General features: G+C 39.6%; 1 protein-coding gene across 1 annotated transcript in view; it reads left to right on the forward strand.

The window, feature by feature from the left end:
• The first annotated feature begins 212 nt into the window (after positions 1-212).
• The window catches only part of CYBRD1 (cytochrome b reductase 1), a 30,197-nt gene continuing 6,289 nt past the window's right edge, over positions 213-24,120 (forward strand). The window contains exons 1-2 of the mRNA XM_072612303.1: positions 213-801; positions 18,336-18,544. Coding sequence (XP_072468404.1) covers positions 606-801; positions 18,336-18,544 — 405 coding nt within the window. The 5' untranslated portion in view covers positions 213-605. The remainder of the gene's footprint in view (positions 802-18,335; positions 18,545-24,120) is intronic.

Genomic DNA, 24,120 nt, shown 5'->3' on the forward strand with positions numbered 1-24,120 from the left:
AAACTGAATTCAAATCTAGCTTGGCTTCTACTGCACCATTCTGCTTTCCGCTCTTTCTTCCTCTCCATCCCTTCTCTCTTCAACCCTTCTTCCACCCCGGTCCCACTTTCGATGAGAGAGGACGGAAGGCAAAAACAAATAAAAACCGCTAGACCTAAACCCCGAGAGTTCCTGCTCCTAGAGACCACACTAAAATGAGAAATGCTAAGAAAAGAAAACACGAGGACAGCTTCTACGTGATGGAGAGGAGTTCAGGGGTACTGAGGAAACAGGCGCACTGAGACCCAGAAAAACCCTGGAGGCTGCCACTCTCCTTTCCATTCGAGAAAATTCTCTTTAAGGGCCAAGCTCCTGATTCCTTTCCTTGTTTGCCCACCCCACCTACGAGCTTTACCCCAAAGAGGCAGGACATCCCAGGGCTAGGAAGAAGAGCCGCTGGGCCCCTCCCCCGGGCGGGGACAGCCTGGAGAAGAAGAAGCTGCCCCCGCCCCGCCACCCAGTCTAGAGGCCAGCAGCCACTGAGGCCTTGCTACGCCTTTTCCTCTGCTTGGTCGGGTGCCCGGGCTCCCGTGACTGGCACAGGCGGGTGTGCAGAGCATGGGACAATGAAGACCATGGAGGGCTACCGGGGCTTCTTGGGTCTGCTCGTGTCTGCTCTGCTCCTCGGCTTCTTGGCGGTTATCTTCGCCCTCATCTGGGTCCTTCATTATCGGGAGGGGCTCGGCTGGGACGGGGGCTCCGCGGAGTTTAACTGGCATCCGGTGCTGACTGTCACTGGCTTCGTGTTCATCCAGGGCCTCGGTACTGGAAGTAACGGGGGGTTGAGGGTTGGGGTGAGGAAGGGCAAGGGTCCTGGAGGGAATGCTAGCGCGGGGACTTGGGCGAGGTGGGGAGCTCGGTGCTGGGGGGCACGAGGGGGTGGCCGGAGCGGGAGCGCGCAGGGGCTCAGGGAAGGGTACTGGCCAAGAGGATACTGCGTGCAAAAGTTTGCAGAACACAGACTGCAGGCCCGCGGAGAGCTGGTTGTTGCTTTGGCAAAGGAGAGGTCTTGGAAAACAACACTGGGGGGTTTGGAGATGGGAGGCTCCAGAGGAGGGAGGCGAGCTTGCTTAGGAGTTTGTCTTGGGACAGAAGACTTTGGAGAGACTGTGCGCCGGGGGCGGGTGGAGGAGAAGAGCTGCCTGGGACTGGATGGAGGGAGATGGTTGTGGCAGATCCGGGCTAGACTTTCTTAACTGTTTTCAGCAAGTCACTGGAGAAGATCTTCAGGCATCGCATTAACGAGACTAGGGACCAAAGGTGGGGAAGCTGCTTCTGCGCTGGAGTCTCTCCCCTCACCGACAACGTCCTAGATGCTGGAGAGTTGCTCCAGACCTGGCCCAGCCCCTGCCTCTGTCTAATTTTCCCCACCCCCTTAGACTTACGCCCATCCTCCGGCGGACCTATCTCTGGCAAAGTCACTAGAAGGAAGCTAGCTGAAAAAGAGATGGGGTCGGGGTCGGGTAAGGTGGGAATCCAGGTCTTGAAAAAGCTTTCGCATCAGTGGTATGTGATGAAGTGTTAGAAATTATCCAGTAATCGCGATGAATGTATTCATTTGGTTTGGTTCTCAGCTCCTCCTTACAAAAAATCATTTGAACTCCATTAAAGCTTCTAGGAGAAACAGCAAAGTCTGTTAGACTTGACTCGATGTGTAACTGGATGGTTTCATCCGTCTTTGTTTATGTAGCATGTAGGCAAGGCTTGGGCTGCTGCTGGCTTTCGGGACTTCCTTTCGGCAATGATTGAATACATGCCGCCTTGCAGTGCTGTCTGACAGTCCTTGGGAGATGACAGGGTCACAGGATCATAGATTTAGAATTGGAAGGGACCTTGGAAGTTTTCTAATGCAACCCCCTCATTTCATAGAAGAGGAAAACCGAAGCCCAGAGAGGTTAAATTCAAAGTAAAATAAATGCTTTGGGCAACGTACACTTGTTTGTTCTTTCTGTATCTGTTTGGGAACGATAAGGTTTGTTCTAGCCTACTGACCCTGAAAATCAAAGGGATGTGACACCACAAAACTCTTTTCCTTGGGTGATAAAACATTCATTTTCCTGTGTTGTGTTGAATTGTCTCATGTGGCTTCTTTTTGGATGTAAAAACATAGGACTGAGGAATAAATATAGGACATTACTGTAAAACTGTTCAGAATAGTGAAAGCATGGAAGAGTTTTAAAATTCTTTATAAGAATTAGATCTTTAAAGCCTTAGACACACCTAGTCAAAAATTTTGTAAATCAAAATATGTCTATGGTCCAAGTGGTATAAGGATGCTGGCTAAAGATATTTTTATGAAAAGTGTAGGAAGTAGTAGCTAGAGTTATATAAGGTTATGGAGAGAGGAAGAAAGTACTGAGAAATAATATACTTGGGAGTCATATCCCATACCATGAATCTTATTTAAGCATTCCAAGTTGAGGTGTGGTAGGGGTGATGAAAAAACTCTCAGCTCTGCTACAGATAGATTTGTTTTGTAATTAATGGGGCCCTGGAATCATCATTGCCTGGTTTTTAAATTTGTACTTTGGTCAGATACTACGTTCATGTAGAAGTATTTTTTAAAAGTTTCTGGAAACCATCAGTAAGGTTTTTTCCCCCCAATAACATTAGATGTACCTGGACATTTACCTTTATGTTGCAGAAGGAGAGAAATATGTCCAGCTCATTCTCTTGGGGAAAAAAAAGACCTCAGGTCAAGCCTGTATGAGGGCCTTTTAGTACTTATGGCACTAGCAATCTCCCTTCCAGCAGGGATAGGTAGTAGAGGATGCTATTAATGCACTGTCTATCTTTTTAGGGGCTTTCTCTGGCATGTGACAAATAAGAGAGAGATCACAAGAGCGAGTACCAGTGACCATTCCATACCCCATTTACTAGCATAATTCATAGGCATTATTTGTGAAACTGAAAAGAGGAAATTATGCTGATAAATTACTCTCTATCCAAAGCCACTGAAGCACAATTTTGTTCTTGGAAGATCATCTGAAGTCTGAGCCAGAGAGGTTAAGATCACTTTAAACACTCATCCTATTGACTAAAGTAAAAAGAAAAGCTTCTTCAATGGTTCTGACCAAGCCTTTAGAGCTGCTCCTGGAACCAAAGTGGACTTCCAGGCATTGATGTGCTGGCAAATGTTTAGTAACTGGCTCACTGGGATGGGAGTGGAAGATGTACTCACAACACACTTCTAAATTTAATCTGCATTTTTACAATTTTCTCAATTACTTTTTGAAGTCTTGAAAATCCACACAATAATAAATCAAGTCCTGATTTGTAGCATTTGCTGAATTTCTATATGTAAATGTTCACATTGAAAATTTAACCATCTGCTCTTGAGAATAGCACCCTCATGCTTCCAGGGGATTGTGAGGGGTGGTGAGAAGAAGGGAAGTTTGGTAATCATTTCCTTCTCAAAATCAGAGAAAGGGAGAATACAAGAAGTAAATTACTTAGTTGGCTGACAGAGAAGGTAAAATATTTCAGTAAATATAGGAATAGTCTTAGTTCTCTCTACTCTTCCAAAGTTTACACACACACACACACACACACACACACACACACACACACACACACACACACACACACCATTGATCCTCTGGAAAACAAAGGGAGAGTAACGAGTGAGTAAAAGACTATACCATGTTAACTTTACCAAATAGAAAGTAATCTTCCTATGATTTGAACTTATCGTATAAATGAGGACTCAATTCAGTTTCCAATAAATTATTTCATGTCTGTTGTATCCAAAAGGGAGCATCCATTCTCTGAGGAAGATTTGAAGGTGCTTATGACATAAGCCCTGACCACATTGACATGACTTTATACAACAACTCAGAATAGTAAGGGCATAGAAGAGTTATGAAATTTTTCATAAGAATTAGATCTTTAATCTGCCTCAGAAAGATCTAGTTAAAAGTTGTATAAGTCACAATATATGAAAAAGTTAATGCAAAGAAAAGAAATGAAAAGGATACATCACATGTAATCTTAATTGGAAACATTGAACTCTTGCAAAAGTTTTTCAAATTTATTTATTTATTTATTTATTTGTTTGTTTGTTTTTAATATTCAACAATCACTTCTATAAGTTTTAAATTTTCTCCCCCTCTCTCCCCCTTCCCTCCCCAAGACAGCATGCAATCTTATATGGGCTCTATACATACATTCTTACTAAACACATTTTCACATTAGTCATGAGCTTCACTTTTAAAAAGACAGGGCTGAAACAGGTCTTTGCTCTCTTGTATCTGAAACATTGCAAGTGTCAGAGAAGAAACCTTGGGATTGATACAGCAGTATTCTGCTGCTCAGCTGAGGTGAGGAAGCTAGCTCCGTCTTTGAGAGTTTCCTGTAAAGAAACCCAATAAGATTAGATCCACTTGATTACAGTTATCTAGATGGAAAAATTCAATCATCTGTGCAGGTGTTTTGTCCAAACAGTGTAAAATATCTGGGGATTTTTTGCCTTCTTTTAGCAAAGCTAAAGACTGCCATTGTTTGTCTCAATATTGCTTTCTTATTGAGGATGTTAGTAACTTCAAAAAGAGATGTTCCCAATTGCTGCCAAGATGTGAAAATAAGACTAACAAATCATCCAAGCATCTGCCTTCATTTTGTTTCTTCAGAGATTTCAGTTTCATGGTATTCATGCTGGGTGCCAATCTCAGCGAACAGGCCTATTTCAAAACAAAAGTTCCCCTTGGTCGGCATTGCAGAGTGCTTCGGAAAAGTTTGTTTCCATGGGGGTCTCAACCTTGTCAATTTGAATTTGAGGTCTATTGAATAGTCTCAGTTTCCCAGAGCACATTGGCAAAGAGCTTTAAGTAGCAATAATCTCTTTCTCTGCACTCAAATAAGAAGGACAAAACTATGTTTAACCTTATTCAAAGTATTGAAGAAATACCTTTTGTTTTCTAGTAGCTTTTATACATTTTTTAATTTGATTATAATTCAAACCCAGTAATTTACTGGACTCTTATTTTTGAACTAACAAACTTTTCATTGGTGCTCCAGGCAAAATTCTTCCATGTATTTAAAGAGAAGTAGCAACTATTGCCTCATAGTCTGCTTTAAAAACTTTTTTTTACTGGCTGACATTTTTATAGCATTTGAGATAATACAAAGATTTTAGTAGTAACTGTAGGTTTACAAATGTCCAATTGTTCTCCTCCCCCTTTTTTTTTTAAACTTTAGAACAGCTTGAGTCTGCTTCTGTAATGCAAAAGCTCTGCTAGTGGTTACCACAGAGATCTTGACTCATCACAACATGGAACAGTCTTCTGAATAATAAGGGCAGGCAGGCCTCTCCTGACCAGGCCAGAACAGGAACTTCCTTCAGTTTTCTTGATGATCACTTGCCAGGGATACTGTAGAAGCAATTCTTATCTAACATACAGGTGGACTAGGTGGTCTCTGAGGCATCTTCCTGCTCTAATATTTGGGGATGTGGATTATCTTGTTTGAACTCTGAAACAACCCTGGATTCCAATCCCAACTCAATTACTAGCTGTAGGATACTGGACAAGTCATTTAATTGTTCCGTGCCACAATTTCTTCTGTAAGGGGAGGAAACTGTCTAGGTGATCACTTAGGTTCTTCCTCACTCTAAAGCTGTATTCTCATGAATCCTATGAAACAGGCATAATAGTCATCCTTCTCCTCCTGTTGTTTTTTAGATTTGGAAGTTAATTGCGGCTCAGAAAAGTTGTGACTTTTATGATGGAGCTGGGATTCAAACCCATGCCCTCACATCCCAAATCTTTCAATCTTTCTTTAATAACACTTGACTCTCTTGTTAACAGTCACATTACTCCTAAGCAGGATTTGAGCCCAATCCTCCTTACTCCAATGCCAACCTGCCACATCAAACTTCCTCTGTACCCAAGGGCACTAATTTAAGGAAATGGGTTTTTTATTGGGGAACTTTTCTATTTCTCATTTCCTGCCTCATGCAAAAATGAATTCACCAGAGTCAAGATGTTTTGGAAGTCCACGCTTTGGGTAGTTTTATCTCCTTAGCTTGATGGTGATCTCTCTCTCTCTCTCTATGGAAATTTCTTATAGGTTCATGGCTGAGATGACTCATTTGCCTTTATTGTTTCTGGTTTGTATCATACTAATTTTTCATCATTGTGTAGTAATCATAAGACAAACAATATTGTCACCCTGAAGGAAAATAAACTTTTTAAGAGGGAAAAAGCCATTTTCCCTTTGTCTGTTTCTCCAGTGCTTACGGACACTTTCTTAACTGACTGATTGACAAGCTCAAAAACTTATATGCATATTATCCTCCTACGTTAGACCTTAAGCTTCTTAAAAGAAAAGCCAGCGTTGTTTTTTCATCTTTATTTCTATCTCCATTGCCTAGCGGACACAGTACCTTACACATAGTTGGCTTTTAATGCGTATCTGAATTGAATTGAATCCAAGGTTTGCTGGTCTTTAGTGAATGGTAAAAGACTCATTAACAGCTTTGGTATTTTTATTATGGGTGGGAGTAGCAAGTATCAAATCCAGCACTTTTATCTTAGAGAGTAAGAAAGTTATCTTGCTCCCAGGATTTATATTTGCATTTGCAACCTGGAGCTCAGAAATTTTTCCAGTAATTAAGTTCCAAGTCAGGTGAGTTGGTTCCTATGGAAAGCTGTTGATTGCCAAAAAGATTGCTATGAAAAAGCATGACAATCTAACATTTCTTAGCTGTTCAGTTTGAAATTTAACTTTAAGTTAAAGGTTTTTCTTTTACTTTAAAGTAAATATACATTGTTATTCACATTTCAATTTGTTTTCTGGGTGGAAAAATGGTAGCTTTTGACAGAAGACCCTTGTTTCAGTTACACACAGCTGCTATGAACTATTTCTCCTCTCTCCTGTTTATTAGAATTTCTTTCTTTTCCCTACACATCAGGCACAACCTCCAGGTAAGCATCCAACCAAGTAAAAGATATTCCCATTTAGCCTTTCAGTCAATTCTTATAACCTTTCTAGAACAGTTTCCATTTTTTTTGGGTGATATTGAAAGGTAGTATTTTCCCATGATGCCCTATTTTTGAGATTAGAAGGTTTACCTTAGTTTTCAAAAGAGAAATTGTCATTAGGTGACCACTTTAGGTAAATGTTAAACAGTATATAATGCCTTATTTATCTAGAAACAGGGCTGTAAGCTCTCTAGGGCCCTTGTGGTCATTGCTCCATTGGAGAGGTTTAGGCACCAGCAGTAACTTTTATCCATCTTATTTATGAGGTGGCAAAGGCAAGATTAAGCAGCAGCAGCATGCTGTAGGAGAAAGATCAGTAGATAAGCTAGGACTCAGGATTATTGGAGTCCAAATCCTGTCCCTGTCACCTACAAGCTGATTGATCCTGGGCATATTACTTCTGTTTCAATTTCTTTATCTGTAAGATGAAATAATGCTACTTAATGTCACCTGTCTCACAGGGCTCTTTGTAAGGAAAGCATGCTGCAAGTCTTTAAAGAACTAAAGAAATGTGATTTATCATGAAGTTGCACCCTGAGGATTTATTGTTGCTACCCTGGAATTTTTTTTCTTTTTTTTTTTTTATTATTATTTTTTAATGTTTAACAATCACTGCCATACAATTGAGATTTTATCCCCCCCACACCTACCCCCCACTACCCCACTCCCTCCCCACGACTGCATACAATTCTGTATAGGTTCTACATATACTTTCCTATTGAGTATATTTTCACTATAGTCATGCTATGTAGTCATACCCTGGAATTTTTTGATAAGAATTTTGCATTCTCAAAGGGCTACCTAAGACTGCTTGAGGCCTTCTTGAGGTGTATCAGTGGAAGGGAGATGAAGGAGGAAGATAGATTGTCCTCTGGCATTCTGGCAATCCCTGTTTAATTGATGGTAAAATGAGCAATTAAAACTGTTGTCAGTTAGTCTGATGCTGATTGATAGCTCAGTCAGGAGTGACGTTGGAAAGAGGGAGCAGAACTCTCGTCCCTTGCTGTTAAGTATGTTCCAGAGCTATTTGGGGATTCCATTAGTACAAATCTGTATCAAACCACAACTTCCTGTCATTCACCTAGGATGGTACTACGTGTTATAGTGGAGAGGGTTCTATGTTGGGAATCAAGAAGACCTAAGGTAAAATCCTGCCTCATACACACTTAGTAAACTGTGTGAGCTGGGCAAATCACTTAACCTTTCTCAACCTAGTCTTCCTTCTCGGTAAAATGGAGATAACTCTGGGTTGTTGTTGGGATTAAATGAGATAATATATGTTAAGTGCTTTGCAAACCTTAAGGCATTATGCAAATGCTAGCTATCCTTGTTTTGCTTAGTCTAACTTGCTGCCCAAGTAGTTTTCTTAGCAAAGGCATCTGAGTGATTTGTCATTTCCTTCTGTGGATTAAGGGAACAGGTTAAGTGACCTGCCCAGAGTCACACAGCTAGTAATTAGATGCTGGATTTGAACTCAGATGCTCCCAACCCCAGGCCCAGTGCTCTATCCTCTGAGTCACCTAGCTGCCTCCTTAGCTATTTGCAATACAGCCTAGAATCCAGAAGGAGGCAAAGAAGGAGTCTCCTCAGCTCAAATAAATGTCATGAAATCCATACATGAAAGCTCATGTGCTCAGGGCAAAGGTCTCCAATGACAGCTATCTACTTTTACTGTTCTCATCTTAATCTTCACCACTACCACCACTTTAAATTGGGTCTCATTATCTCATTAATACTAGAAGTTCGTAATTGACATAGAAACTTTAACCTCTCATTTTTCTGAACTGGGCCAGTTGACCCTCTTTATACAATCTGGTGGCTCCTCGGTGTGGGAGAAGAGACTCACAACATTGGTGTTAGAATCAGTGCAGACACCTGATTGGCTTAGTCTGCTGGAGCTCAGAACTCCAAAACTCAGGCAATCCATCAGCCTCAGCCTTTCCAGCAAAAGACATGCCACCAACCCCTGGTCTACTTTTATTTTTTGATAGAACACTTGTAATCTTAGTTACATAGATTTCTAGAATAGGAAATTAGAAGGCTAGACTTCCAGAAGCAAACATGTTGAAAGCAGGAAGAAGTAATAACTGACTGTAGAAAAGACTGAAAAACTATAAAAAGCCAACACAGGAACAAAAAAACTATTAGCATTCTGGGGTCAATTAGAGTAGGGAAAACAGCCCCACCCACCTTAAGGGCCTCTGAGAGCACCACTGTAGTATGGCCGGGTATAGTAATTGATGTTCATAATTATGATCTTGAATTATCAAGAAAAGCTTAAATATGTTAATGTTTCAAATCACTATGCTTAAGGATGTAGGTTAGTGTCCAAACTATTTTTACGAAGGTTTCTCTTAAAATGATTAAAATGTTTAAAAGTATTGGTATTTAAAGGAGGTGATCTTCAACTATCTGGAAAATTAACTTTCAGTCAAGTAGCTTATTCCCTAATGGGGCTGGATAAATGTGTTATTATTATACCTTATAAAGGACAGTGAGAGTTTGTAATATGCTGTCTAGCTACTCAGGCATGTGATACTGAGAATGGAAAACATTCCTTTCTGCAGAGATCTCTTTGTGAATTTCTCAAGTTTTAACATGCAGCGTACCCAAGAGGGGGAAAGAATATTATGAATAGCGCCTTAATGTAATTTGTCATTCATAATTAACTTTTCAACCATACTTTCTAAATGTTTACTTTCTGGGTTTATCATTTAGAACAGGCACACCTTTGCCTGTTTAGTTCTGATCCAGAAAAAAAGGGACCTGCAGAAATAGCAGACCATAGCTTTCAGGAGCCCTGGGGAAGTCCCCTGAGGGGCCCTTGGATCAAATATCAGGTTTACTTTGTTGGTTGGTCCAAGTAATAGTTCTTTAGAAACTGAAAACACACAAGATAAGGAGGAATGTTCACATAAAATACTGAGTCCTTTCTTCTAAGTTTTTAAGCCCTATTCAAAGGGAGGTCAGGTTTATGTGCACTGGGCCTAGTGTCAAGAAACCTGTGTTCCATTCCCACCTTGTTTAGTGGGATCCTGGTTTAGTATCACTGGCTTAGACTCACCCCTCAGAGACTCAGTTTCCTTGTCTGTAAAATAAGAGCAAAAATAATATTTGTACAACTTTCTCCATAGGATTGTTGCAAGAAAATGTTGTAAATATGAAAGTGCTTGAAAATGAGTTTCTTCATCAAAATTTAATATTGCATTCCTCCATTTAAAAAAAATTTGTTTTACATTGACACATCCTTTTAACAATGTGGCTGAAGAAGCTGGGGATTCACCCGAAAAAACAAATAATGGTCTTATGAAAAGACCTGATATAGATGATTCTTGATTTTGATCTTTACAATGTTTATCAAACCCCTCAAATTACATTTGTACCAAAAGAGAAAATGTATCTGTTGTTAAATAATACAAAGACCTAATCATCCTATCCAGACCGTGGAACACAGTATAAAATCAATGTCCAGGTTAGTGTTATCAAGGGAATAGCAGAGCTATGCCTTGTGCTATCTCAGACACTATAACCTGTCTTAACCACTATGAGATTGTAGCTTGTTCTCCTGTTTGACCTGTTATGGGGCAAGTCGTTTGGGCTCAGAATGTGATATTGAACAGCTTTATTCTAGGACAGATAGGAAGAAGAAAGAGACTGGATGCCATGAATATTTTCCCCAGTGATGTAAGGAAAACTGTTAATGCTTGACAACTCTGTATTAATTCTTCATTAAGGGAAATCACATTTCTGAGCTCTGAACCAGCCATTCCTTTTATTCAGGACTGCCAGGAATTTTTCTCTTCTTGAAACAGAACAAAGAAATGGTGGTTCTTGGGTGTGAATAATAAGCCAGATGTGTGTCTGTGTGAAGAGAGAGAGAGAGAAAACACCTAGGACAAGTCATTTTATTTTCCTGGGCCTTAATTTCTTAAGAAATTGGACTATATGACTTCTGAGTCTCCTTGCAGCTAAAAATCTATGATTCATTAGAATATAAACTCCTAGAGGACTGGGATTATTTCATTTTTGTCTTTGTAGCCCCAGTGCACAGTACCTGGTTCATAGTAGGTGCTTAATTCGATATTTGTTGATTGATTGATCCTGTGATTCTACTTCATTTAAATGAAGAGAAGAATCCAGGCACAAAACCTGCATCTTATGACCATACTAAAAGTTGAAATCGAAAGATTAATGAACTAGAGAGCTACAACACACAAGTCAAGTCATGACCAGCAAAAAAGAGGAGACCATGTGAAGTAAAAGGAGAGGGAGTCTTGGGTAGAGAGAACTAAGGAGTACTTGGAAAAGAAGGTACAGGGGAAAAAAGAACTTTTGCTTAACAGAATGAACCATGTGTGAAAGATTTTTACTGATTCCATGAAGTTAAAGGTGATCTTTGACATTAAGAAGTTATATTTTTCCAAGCTTTAACTCAAGTCCCTTTTGAAGTGTTAGAAAATGGTTTCCCTCTAAATATCTCCCTTTTCCTACTAAGGTATCCGACATTCCTACAATTATAATTATGTATTCCTTTGGGTTGTCATACTTATTGCTTACATTCAAAGTCCCTTTTAAAATGGAAGATATTTCCTGCAAGGCATAAAACATTAACTCGTTAATGCCAATTGATACATTATCAAGGGTCAATTAACCAGAATTTCTAGCTGAATCTTTGAAAATCAGCCTACAGGACAGGGTGGAGAGGCAGGAACTAAGCTGAATTGAAGGTGGCGTAGGGATGGTGAGAAGGTAGATGATCCAGCAAAGGACAACTCTCAGAGAAGGAGCAGGATACTTAGGGAGACAAAGTGCCAAACCAAGAGAAATGCAGAGGCACCAATACTGAGGCTAATGATATGATAATGTTTTGACTATGAGTCTTAAACATCAGATTCCAAAGTACTTCTATGACTAAGTTCCTATTTCCCTTAGGACTGCAACCTCCATTTCCCACAGTTCCTCTGTGCTCCTAGAGAATACCAGTATCATTTTGAATGGTGGAAGAGTGAAATACAATACATACAATTGCTAGAGAAACCACTGTTTGGGAGTTGGCTCTAATTGATATTTTATCAGTTTGATGATTGAACTTTGGTTTGAGTGGAGAAAATGCTATGTACTTCCTAGGGATCTATTCATAAAGCAAAGATACATAAAAGGAGACCTAATCATTGTAATAATGCGTCACTAAGATAATTCATTAAATCGTTTGTAAAGATATATTTAGCTTGGAGAAAAGAATGCTACATGTTGAAATAGACTTATCTAAGATTTTCCTACATTCTCTGAGGAATGTTTGTAGCTGCCAGTTGTATGCAGAATACTACACCAAGCAAGCTTTTGTAGTAGGTCATGTGAGAGTTAAAAAGCTGGCATGAGTGCAAATGGGAAAATGTGGAGATATATCCAACAAGAATTTGTAACTAATTGGGTGCAAAGGGAGAGAAAGAGTCAAAAAGAATTAGTTTCTAGCATTTATGACTATTGGTGTAGTTAGCAGAACTAAAAAAGTCAGATAGAGATTGGAGAGAGAAGAGTGTGTGTGCGTGTGTGTGCGCGCGCGTGTGTGTGTGTGTATGTGTGTGTGTGACAGACAGAGAGAAGTAAAGGGAACTGAGTGCCAATCCTTAGTGAATGCTTATATTAAGGGAGTGGGTGAAGGAGGAAGAGTCAGAAATATTTGATGAAAACCAGGATAACGTAGTAGTGTAACAGAAGCCAAGGGAAAAGAGAATACTGGGAAGAGTGGAGGTGGAGGGAGTATATTCAACAGTGCCAAACATAGCAGGGAGGCCAATAAAGGATAAGAGCTGAGAAAAAACCATTGACTTTTACAATTAGGGGGTCACTGCTAACCTTTTTTTTTTTTAATTTAATTTTTAACATTCATTTTCACAAAATTTTGGGTTACAAATTTTCTCCCCTTTTATCCCCTCCCCCCCCAAACCCAAGCATTCTAATTGCCCCTGTGACCAATCTACTCTTTCTTCTATCATCCCTCTCTGCCGTTGTCTCTGTCTTCTCTTTTGTCCTGTAGGGCCAGATAGCTTTCTTTACCCCTTTACCTGTATTTCTTATTTCCTAGTGGCAAGAACATTACTCGACAGTTGATCCTAACACTTTGAGTTCCAACTTCTTTACCTCCCTCCCTCTCCACCCCTTCCCTTTGGAAGGCAAGCAATTCAATATAGGCCAAATCTGTGTAGTTTTGCAAATGACTTCCATAATAGTTGTGTTGTATAGGACTAACTATATTTCCCTCCATCCTATCCTGTCCCCCATTACTTCTGTTCTCTTTTGATCCTATCCCTCCCCATGAGTGTCGACCTCGAATTGCATTCTCCTCCCCATGCCCCCCTTCTATCATCCCCCCCACCCTGCTTGTCCCCTTGTCCCCCACTTTCCTGTATTGTGAGATAGGTTTTCCTACCAAAATGAGTGTGCATTTTATTCTTTCCTTTAGTGGAATGTGATGAGAGTAGACTTCATGTTTTTCTCTCACCTCCCCTCTTTATCCCTCCACTAATGAGTCTTTTGCTTGCCTCTTTTATGAGAGATAATTTGCCCCATTCAATTTCTCCCTTTCTCCTCCCAATATATTTCTCTCTCACTGCTTGATTTCATTTTTTTTTTTAAGATATGATCCCATCCTCTTCAATTCACTCTGTGCACTCTGTCTCTATGTATGTGTGCGTGTGTGCATGTGTGTGTGTGAAATCCCACCCAGTACCCAGATACTGAAATGTTTCAAGAGTTACAAATATTGTCTTTCCATGTAGGAATGTAAACAGTTCAACTTTAGTAAGTCCCTTATTTCTCTTTGCTGTTCACCTTTTCATGGTTCTCTTCATTCTTGTGTTAGAAAGTCAAATTTTCTTTTCAGCTCTGGTCTTTTCATCAAGAAAATTTGAAAATCCTCTATTTCATTGAAAGACCATTTTTTCTCCTGAAGTATTATACTCAGTTTTGCTGGGTAGGTGATTCTTGGTTTTAGTCCTAGTTCCTTTGACTTCTGGAATATCCTATTCCATGCCCTTCGATCCCTTAATGTAGAGGCTGCTAGATCTTGTGTTATCCTGATTGCATTTCCACAATACTTGAATTGTTTCTTTCTAGCTGCTTGCAATATTTTCTCCTTGACCTGGGAACTCTGGAATTTGGCCACAGTGGTCCTAGGAGTTTCTCTTTTTGGATCTCTTTCAGGCGGTGTTCTGTGGATTCCTTGAATATTTACTTTGCCCTCTGGTTCTAGAATCTCAGGGCAGTTTTCCTTGATAATTTCATGAAAGATGATGTCTAGGCTCTTCTTTTGATCATGGCTTTCAGGTAGTCCCAAAATTTTTAAATTGTCTCTCCTGAATCTATTTTCCAGGTCAGTTGTTTTTCCAATGAGATATTTCACATTATCTTCCATTTTTCCATTCTTCTCTCTTTGTTCTGTGATATCATACTTTCTCGCAAAGTCCTTAGCCTCCATCTGTGCCATTCTAGTTTTGAAAGAACTATTTTCTTCAGTGAGCTTTTGAATCTCCTTTTCCATTTGGCTAATTCTGCTTTTGAAAGCATTCTTCTCCTCATTGGCTTTTTGAACCTCTTTAGCCAATTGAGTTAGGCTAGTTTTCAAGGTGTTAATTTCTTCAACATTTTTTTGGTTTTCCTTTAGCAGGGAGCTGATCTGCTTTTCATGCTTTTCTTTCATCTCTCTCATTTCTCTTCCCAGTTTTTCCTCCACCTCTAACTTGATTTTCAAAATTCCTTTTGAGCTCTTCCATGGCCTGAGTCCATTGGGTGGGCTGGGACACAGAAGCCTTGATTTCTGTGTCTTTGCCTGATGGTAAGCATTGTTCTTCCTCATCAGAAAGGAAGGGAGGAAATGTCTGTTCTCCAAGAAAGTAGCCTTCAATAGTCTTATTTCTTTTCCCTTTTCTGGGCATTTTTCCAGCCAGTGACTTGACCTCTGAATATTCTCCTCACACCCACCTCACCTCCTGGTCCTCTCAGCCAGTGTTTGGGGTCTGAGATTCAGATGCTGCTTCCAGCCTTAGGGCTTTTGGCAGGGGCAGGGCTGCTATTCAGTGTGAGAATTAAGTTCAGGTGGTCAGGTGAGGGCAGGGCTGCCTCTCAGGCTCAGTTCCCTCAGGGGGTTTATGCACAGACCTTCCACAATGGATCCAGGCTCCCGCCCGCTTGGGGAGCCCCTGTCTGCAGCCGCCTCTCAGCTTCTACCTCCCGAGGGGGCCGAATCATGGGGGCACCCCACTCCCCTCTCGACCCGCTAAAGAGACTCTCTCACCGACCCCCGTCACCTGTGGGCAGAGAGACTTGTGCAGCCGCTGGAGATCCCGTCCCTGAAGCCTGCTCAGGTCTGTTTCTCTCGGTGCCGCGGCCGCTGCAGGCTGCCCTCAGCTCCCAGTCCCAGAGCCCAGTCCGCAGCGCGAAGGACCCCCCGCGGGAGGTTTGTAGGTCCCTCCGGAACAGAAATCTCCCTCGCTCCAATATTCCGTGGCCTCTGGGTGCAGAATTCGCCGTGAGTTACTCCCCTGTAGCCATTCTGTGGGTTGTGGGTTCGGAGCTATGTGTATGTGCGTCTTTCTACTCCGCCATCTTGACTCCGCCCCCCCACTGCTAACCTTCTTGAAGAAAGCAGTTTCAGTTGAAATGATGAATTGTAAGCAGTGAAATAGTTCACCTGAAAGAAAGCCAGGATCAGGATAACTTGCACCAATTTATCCAATGACAGGAAACTTTCAGGTCTTGGTAGTAGGTAACCTTCCATGCTCAGGCACTATTCACGTTACCTCTAAGAAGGTTATCTTGGTAATTGTTTTGGAAACATTTGGTGCCTCTTCTTTTTTCTTCTCTACAGCATTTGCTGTTCCACCTCTTGTTTCCAAAAAAGTCTAGCAAATTCTGGTCACTTAAAATTTTCATAGATATCATTCCACATTCCTAAATTTCTGAGATTTGAGAAAAATGGGTTGTGAGTGGCCTGGAATGGGGAAAGAGTGGAAGAAAGATCTCAGGCTCTATAAAGCTCCATATAGATGTGCCCTACATAGCATGGAATACTCATTGGAGACAGCCATTCTGGGGAATTAAATAATTTAATTTATTAAATATTCATCAGAGCAGGAGCAGATTATGGAATCATGGATTAGATGACCTATACAGTCCCTTACAACTCTGGTTCCAAGCTACCACACCACTCATTTGTCCCCTTTATTTCTAATTCTAAATAGAAAAATGAATGTGCTATTTCACAGTAGCTGTCTTGGAACAAAAAGTTATGAAAAATCTGTTTAAACACTTTTATAATGGAGAAAAAGGAGAAGACTGTTAGTTGTCTTTTTTTCAAGTTTAGGGTCTGAGGGTTTTTGTTTTGTTTTGTTTTGTTTTTAGCCCAGATCTATGATTTCATCATAGTGGGAAAATTCTTGATGTGGAAACTCCCGATCAGCAACTATGATTTAGAGTTTTACAGAATTTCCTAAGTGGCATAAAAAGCTTAAGCGACTTGCCCACAATTATGCATCCAGTATCTGCTGGGATGAATCCAGTTCTACATATGTAGCCCCTCCAAATAAAACCCTGCTGTTGTTAGTTTAAATTCTGACACTAAAGAAAAATGTCAGAAAGGATCTCCTTACCCACCCCCACCTGCTTTTTTATTTTTTGTTTTGGTCTGGGTCAGTGATTTCATTGGTAGGAAATTTTGGTTGAGAAACTCCCTTTTTTAGCTGCCAAAAAAGCAAGCTTTAACCACAGTACAATTAAGGGACTATTTGGAGATGGGTTAGAGCAGCAGGTAGTGCTCAAAGCCTTGGAAGTCCTGACAGCTTTCAGAAAAATTAATGTATTGATGAATTCACAGGATTTTTACTCACAAAGTATTTCCTAAGCCAGCAGTTCTCAGAGTATGGTCTGTGGACTTTTGGGAATTCCTGAGACCTCTTCAGGAGATCAGCAAAGAGAAAACTACTTCCATAATAATACTAAGACATTATTTGTCTACTAAAATTGCGTCCCTTTTCCAAAAACATATCTGATGCCAGAATTTCTTCATGTACTTAAAAAAAAACAACATATTGCAACAAATTGCGGAGTCCAATGGAACAATGCAGCTATCTTTTATTAAATCCACACATTAAAGAGATCTGCAAAAACATGTAAAACAATGCCACTTTTATCACTGTTATCTTTTTTGTTTTGGAAAATCTAGTTATTTTTCATGAAATATGTTGTTTTGTTAACAATGGGTTTTGTTAATATAATGGGTTTATTATTATTTTAAATGAACAAACACACTTTAAAAACATGATCAGTTTTAATTCCTAGTATATAATAAATATAACCCACATAAGCAAAAACTCTTTGGGGTTCTCAGTTTTTAAAAGCATAAAATAATCTTGAGACCAAAAAGGTTGAGAAGTAATAAAAGTATGAGTAATTTTTATTTAAATGCATTCAGCCTCTTTCTCCTTCTCTGGGGACCCATGTGTTTTCTGTAAATACTTAAATCCTCTAATTTGACCACACATCAGTTAATCAAACAGGCAAGCATTTTTAAAGTGCCCATGACATGCCAGGCATTGTGGTATTTACACAGTTGCTGAGGGTTAAGAAAAGGAAAATAATAAAGAAATTCAGTAGCTGTTGGCATCTTTCTCTCTCTCCATGTAAAAAGGGGAGTAAGTAAACAAGGTGAACTTTCATTTTTTCTAGGATAGTCACTTATGATGTACACATTACTTTAGGACCCAAATACTTGTGTATATATAGTGCTCACATTTTCTACACATGTAAAATTGGTGAGTTTTTGCTTGTATTATTTGAAATAAAAGAAAAGAAAAAGATTTCACTTAACTTTCCCTCATAGAGAATTACTACCATTTCTTCCTTTCATTGCCAATAGCCTAGAGATCTGTTAAGTGGGCAGCTAGGAATGGGGAATAGACCTGCAATTTCCAGGAATTCCTGGATGCAGAAGCTCCCTTTATCAATCCAAGATAGCACCTTCCCTGCAAACTCTGTAGTATTAGAAAGCTCCCTAGAACCTTGAGGGGTTAAGTTTTTTGCCCAGAGTCTGTACCTAATATAAATCAAAGATAGGACTTCAGCTTTGGTCCTCTTGGCTCAGAGCCCACTCTTTATTTACTAAAACCACGCAACCTCAAAATTCTCTTCTGAGAAACCCAACTTTTCAGAGATGATTTTGGAATTATATATGACTACTTAAGATGACTATAGATAAAAGCATTAACTTTCTATTAATTATTTTGAAACCATTGTTCCTTTCTCCTTTTTTTCTTTCCTCAGCAATTATTGTCTACAGATTGCCCTGGACCTGGAAATGCAGCAAGCTCCTGATGAAATCCATCCATGCTGGATTAAATGCCGTTGCTTTGATCCTTGCCATTATTGGTTTGGTGGCTGTTTTTGACTTCCACAATGCCAAGAACATTCCTAATATGTACAGTCTGCACAGCTGGATTGGACTGGTTGCTGTCATATTTTATGCTGCACAGGTCAGAATCTTAAAAATGTTGATAAACAAGACCTAAAAAGGCCAATGGACAATTTAGATAACATAATATCTGTTATTATACTTTTCAGAATTACTTACCAGTTTTCTACCTGTTTTTATAAGTTTGTTTTCATTATGCATTTCCCCCTAAACAGCCTGGGAAGGCACAGGACTTAATGACCATGAACTAAAATGAGATTTAGAGTTTGCCTCTGTGTGTGTGTGTGTGTGTGTGTGTGTGTGTGTGTGTGTGTGTGTGTGTGTGTGCATGCGTGTGTGTTTATGGTACATGCAGCCTCCTTATTAAATCTACTTTTGGTTAAATGGTGAGACTCAAATGGAGCCGAGGTTGTTCCCTCCAGTGATGTGGTTCACAATACATCCCATTCATGCCTGCTTCTCCTCAGTCACTTTTCCCCATATCTTCTCATAAGATTGTCATGAGGTCCATGAAAGTTTTAACAGCTTTCTTAGTTCTCTCTTGATATCACAAAGAATAAATGGTACTGGACTAATATTCTGGGAGATTTTAGTATATGTCTTTTTATCCCAATTTGAGGTCCATGATCATGCTTTTTTCTCATTTTGTAAATATGTATTAAGCACCTACTGTGTACATACTGTGCTAGGTAGTGGGAATTCAAAGACAGAAACCCCAAAATGTCTCTGGCTTCAAGAAGCAAGGAGAAATAATGGGTACATACAACATTGGTTCCTAAACTTTCTTGGTTCACTCAGCCTTTAATGACTCAGTAATTTTTTTAAGGTATTCCTAGGCCACAAAAGAATACCTCATAGCTTCACTTATTAAGTAATGAGTTTGTTGCATCCCAGCACACTGTGGCACAGTTTGGAAATCATAGGTGCACCTTCATAAGTAAATGCAAAATATATACAAATTGATATAGTTGGGGAAGGCCCTAAAAACTAGATCAGGAAAGGCCTCATGTAAAAGGTGACATTTTGAACTGAGCCTTGAAGTATTGAGAGATTCCAAGACATAGAAGAGAGGAGGGAAAACATTGGGCATGAAGGACAGTCTATCCAAAGTCAGGATAACAGAGATGAAATGTCCTCTACAGGGGACACCAAGGATACCATTTTGAATGTAGGGTCAATAAAAGGAAGCGGTGCATACTGAGCCTAGCATGGTAAGCTCCACCCAGATTCTGAAGGGCATTCAGTGCCAAGCAGAGGAAATTATTCTTTATCCTAGGGGCAATAGGGAGCTACTAGTGGGGAGAGAGTAACATAATCATTCCTGACCTGAGCTTTGGAAGTTTTTGTGGAGGATGGATTAGGAATGAGGGAAACTTGTGGCAAGGAAATTGTTGAAAAAATCCAAATGAGAGGTGATAAAGGCTTGAACTAAAAGTGGTTTCCAGGATGGTGGACAAAAGGAAACAACAGCAAGATGGTCAAACTCAATTAGAAATGGGAACCACTAAACTATATGTAAGGATCCCTGCTGGCCATATATTGACTTAGAAAGCCCATATTAACATTACGTAGGTTGTATTGTATTTTTACTTATTTTGTTAAATATTTTCCATTACATTTGATGACTAAGACTGCACCGAGGAACTTTGTAGCCTGTGTTGTGGGCAACAGGCTATGTGTTTCTTGCCACCGCTGTAAATTATATTCTTCATACCTTCCCCAGCACCATGAATTGGTGAATAGTAGGTATTTATCCAATGTTGTTTATGTTTTGTTCTGGAAGAGTACCATGGCATCAGGAAGATGATGCTATAACTTGCAAATGAATTGGATTTAAGTGAGAGTGTGTGCAAAGTCACCATCCTCACTCTCTCCTCCAGAGCTATTTGGGTCCGGTGGCCAGATATAGATCAGGATGACTGGAGATGGCCTTAACTTTTTAAGGTAAGCTCTTTCCCAGATCTCAGTTTAGTTGAGTCAAGGCCCATTCAGTGATTAAGTCTAGGTAAGAAATGCTGCAGAGAATGTCTTCTTTTACCTAGTTAAAAAAAAAATCAGTCTGGGAGAAGAAGACCCTCAGGATTTCTGGTCAAAAAAAGAAACAATTGCTATTTACACTCTGAGCCGTTGGGACCCAAATAATGACTAAGTAGGGCTTGGGTTAGGACTTATTATTGGCCAGTCACTGAGAGCCTGAGTGATTTGGTAAACCCCAAGATATCTTCTGATCAAAATTTACATTCCTTTGGGCAGAGCACCTGCTGGTAAAGTGAGAGAGTGAGTGAATGAAATCCCTTGCTGTTATAATACAGGAGTGACTCATTAGGGCAATGTAAAGTTCCCACTCTGCCCTATCATTGCCAAGTCCTGAGTTTCATATTTGTGGTTAAAAGGATCGCAACAGCTAGCATTGATGTAGTGCTCTGAGGTTGGCAAAGAGTTTTATATACGCTACAACACTGGATCCTCTCAACACCCCTGAGAACTAGGTGCTATTATTATATCCCTTTTACAGATGAGAAGTATAAGACTGACAAAAGTCAAATGACTTGCCTAGGTCTACATAACTAGCAAGTGTCTGAGGCAGGATTTGAATTCAGGTCCTTCTGACTCCAAGTCCAGGTTTCTACCCACTGGATCATGTTGCTTCCTAGATGTCATAGTCTTTTGACAGAATTTGGAAGGCTCAATAGCAAAATCCAGAAGTCTATCTTCCTTTTGCTTTACCTCCTGACTGTATTTCCCCCATTTTTTAAAACACTTTCTGAACTCAGAGAACTCTGCTTAGAATTATAAACCTCAGCTAAATTGGAATGCCTGGGGAATTGAGACTTCTAGTTAACGAAAGATTAAAGAGAAAGTCCTGCTTGTTTTATCCCTTGTCATTGAAAAAAATCCCAAAATATATCAACATTTCATATTGATCATCAAAATATATCAATATTTCATAAAATATATCAATTTATTTTATCTTAGTAATTCAAGGATATTGAATATACTAGGATACTGAAAATAATCAAACCTTTATTATTTAAGCAAAGGACTTGCTTGTTCAAAGGGGCATAATTGCATAATTCTGAATGTCAGTTTTCATCATATAGTATTATAGCTATAGAAAGTATAGGATCCTGGAGGATACCAGCACATCATCCGTCATCACCATCACTCTCATTTCTATATAGGACTTGGTTGTTTACAAACACTCACGTTTGTTGCTTACAAAGCACAATAAAAATGCAAGCTATTATCTGCCAACAACCCTGTGAAGAAAGTAATAAAATATTATTATTCACTTTTTACAGATGAAGAAACTGAAATACAGAGGGGTTAAGTGATTTGCTGAAGGTCACAGAGCTAATAAGCCTCAAAGCTAGTACTTAAACCTGTGTCTTTGGATTCCAAATCTGACATTCTAAAGCTGCATATACCTTAGCATAAAAAAAAAAAAAAAACCAGCTAAGATGAGCAAAAGAAGGCATTTTCCCCCTAGGCCTGATGAGAGATGAATTTATTTGTTGGTCCAGGGGAAGGTTCCAGTGGAAAAGGGATAGCTAAAGATGCATGAGAAAAGGAAGTTGGTCCTGGAGGAGGTAGGAAGGGATGGGATCAAATACATTAGTGACCTTGGCAAAGTCAGTTCTCCTCTCTTGGTTTTCATTTCCTTGTCTGTAAACTAAGGTGGGTGGATTAGTCATCTCTAAATTCTCTTCTAACTGTAAATTCTTTCATCCTCTGTCATTGCCAGAAAATGGCAGGTAATCCTTCCCTACACTATATTGTATTTCTATGTCTACTTCTAAATTCTTGTCTTAAGACTTCCAGAAAGCATGCCATTAGTGGGAAAGCCATCACTGCAACTGACACTCCTCAGGAAAACTCTCAGGTGATCATGCTTTGGCAGGTCTGAGTAGAATAGCTAAGATGAACAAAATAACATCTGACTCGTTCTTTTACTGATTCCACATACAAAGCCTTCCTTAACAGGTGTTCCCTTCCGTTTATCTTTGCTAAGAATGAATTCCTGTCAACCTGATATTTACATTTTAGATATGTCCGGGAGTCTCCCCACTCTGTGCTCTAACTCCCCTTTCATCTCTGAGTATGTGTATATATATGCTCAGAGCACACACACATGCGCGCGCACACACACACACTCACACGCTTCATGACTACTGTTTATTCTGTCTGAAACTAGGCATACAAAGCACTTGCCAGGAAAGGTAGTTGGTTTCCAGCTACATTTTTTGTTCCCTGAAATCTATTTTTAGAAATATTGAACTGCCAGAGGTGATATAAGGGTCTGATCCAACTCTCTTGGAAGAAGGAAGAAATCAACTGAAAAAATTCTTCCTTTTCTAAAGGGGAAAAAATAAAACTATTTTTAACCTTGTGTCACCAACACCATAGCCCCCAACCCTTTCTTTCTATTTCTAGGCATTTTTTGACAAACTAGTTAAACTCTATAACTTTGGAATTAACTCGACTTTATAAATGTATCCAGCTCTATAGTTGTTTTTGTTTTGGGTAACATTGACATATTAGGTTGTATATTCAGATACAACAGTTGATTTTCTTCTTTGGCTTCAAACTTAGAGCAGAAATGAGACTTCACTTTTGTTAAGAATGGATCAGTTCACTTCTAAGTGGTTGTGTCTGGAGTTCCCCACCTTTCCATGGAGTAGAGGAAATGCTTCTTGTTAAAAACTAGGTGCTTCCATAGGACTGCTGCTAATTCCTAAATGACAATCTAAATGACATCTCCTAACCCAAAGTGGCTTTGTATTTCAGTTTTAAAGAAATAATTGTATGCATGATACATTTATCTAAAGGTATTTCAGGTTAGTCTGCATTCCCCTGCCCATCATCAAACTCAAGGGACATGCCTCACAGAGTCCAGAGAGAATGAAAGAGTTTTTAAGATCATGTAATCCTTTCCCAGCATTTTTAGTATTGTGGGTTCTACATGCAAAATGAGGACAGGTCTGCCTAGATAAAGCTACTACACTTAGTGATAGGATGGAGTGTTAGTTATGTTTCTTCATTTAGATCCATAACTGAAAGACTGGATTTCTCATGAGAGCTAAAGCGTAGGTGAGGAGGAGGCAGATGTTGTCCTCTCTCCTCCCTATGGGGTTTAATTGTTAGAACAGTGGTGGGGGGGGAGGGGGGATTTTTTGTTTTTATTCTTTTTTATTTTACACACACACAATTTTTTATAGTATACTCAATCTTTTCTTCTGTTGTTTTGTGACAGTGAAACCTGATGTCACATGGGATTAGATTAAATTCTTAGTAGATATGACTGTCCAATAAGGGCCTGTTTCTATGCAGAAGTATTACCCTCTCCTTTTTTTTTCCTTTTAAGGTTCTAGATATGGAAATCTCAATGTCAGACTCCTCCGTGATCTGAGGAAAGCTTTTTTTCCCCTTTCATCAATAGAATCATAGCCATCTACTTGATTGAAAACATCTAAATCATCTATAAATGACATTTGATAGCTTTCAGTCTCGTCTTTATTTTTTTATGTAAATAGTATTTTATTTTTTCCAATTCCATGTAGATAGTTTTCTTCATTTTTTATAAGATTTTGGGTTCCAAATTTTTCTCCTTCTTTCCCCCAAGATGGCAGGCAATCT

This window comes from Notamacropus eugenii, chromosome 5, assembly GCF_028372415.1.
Source record: "Notamacropus eugenii isolate mMacEug1 chromosome 5, mMacEug1.pri_v2, whole genome shotgun sequence".
NCBI classification, from domain to species: domain Eukaryota; kingdom Metazoa; phylum Chordata; class Mammalia; order Diprotodontia; family Macropodidae; genus Notamacropus; species Notamacropus eugenii.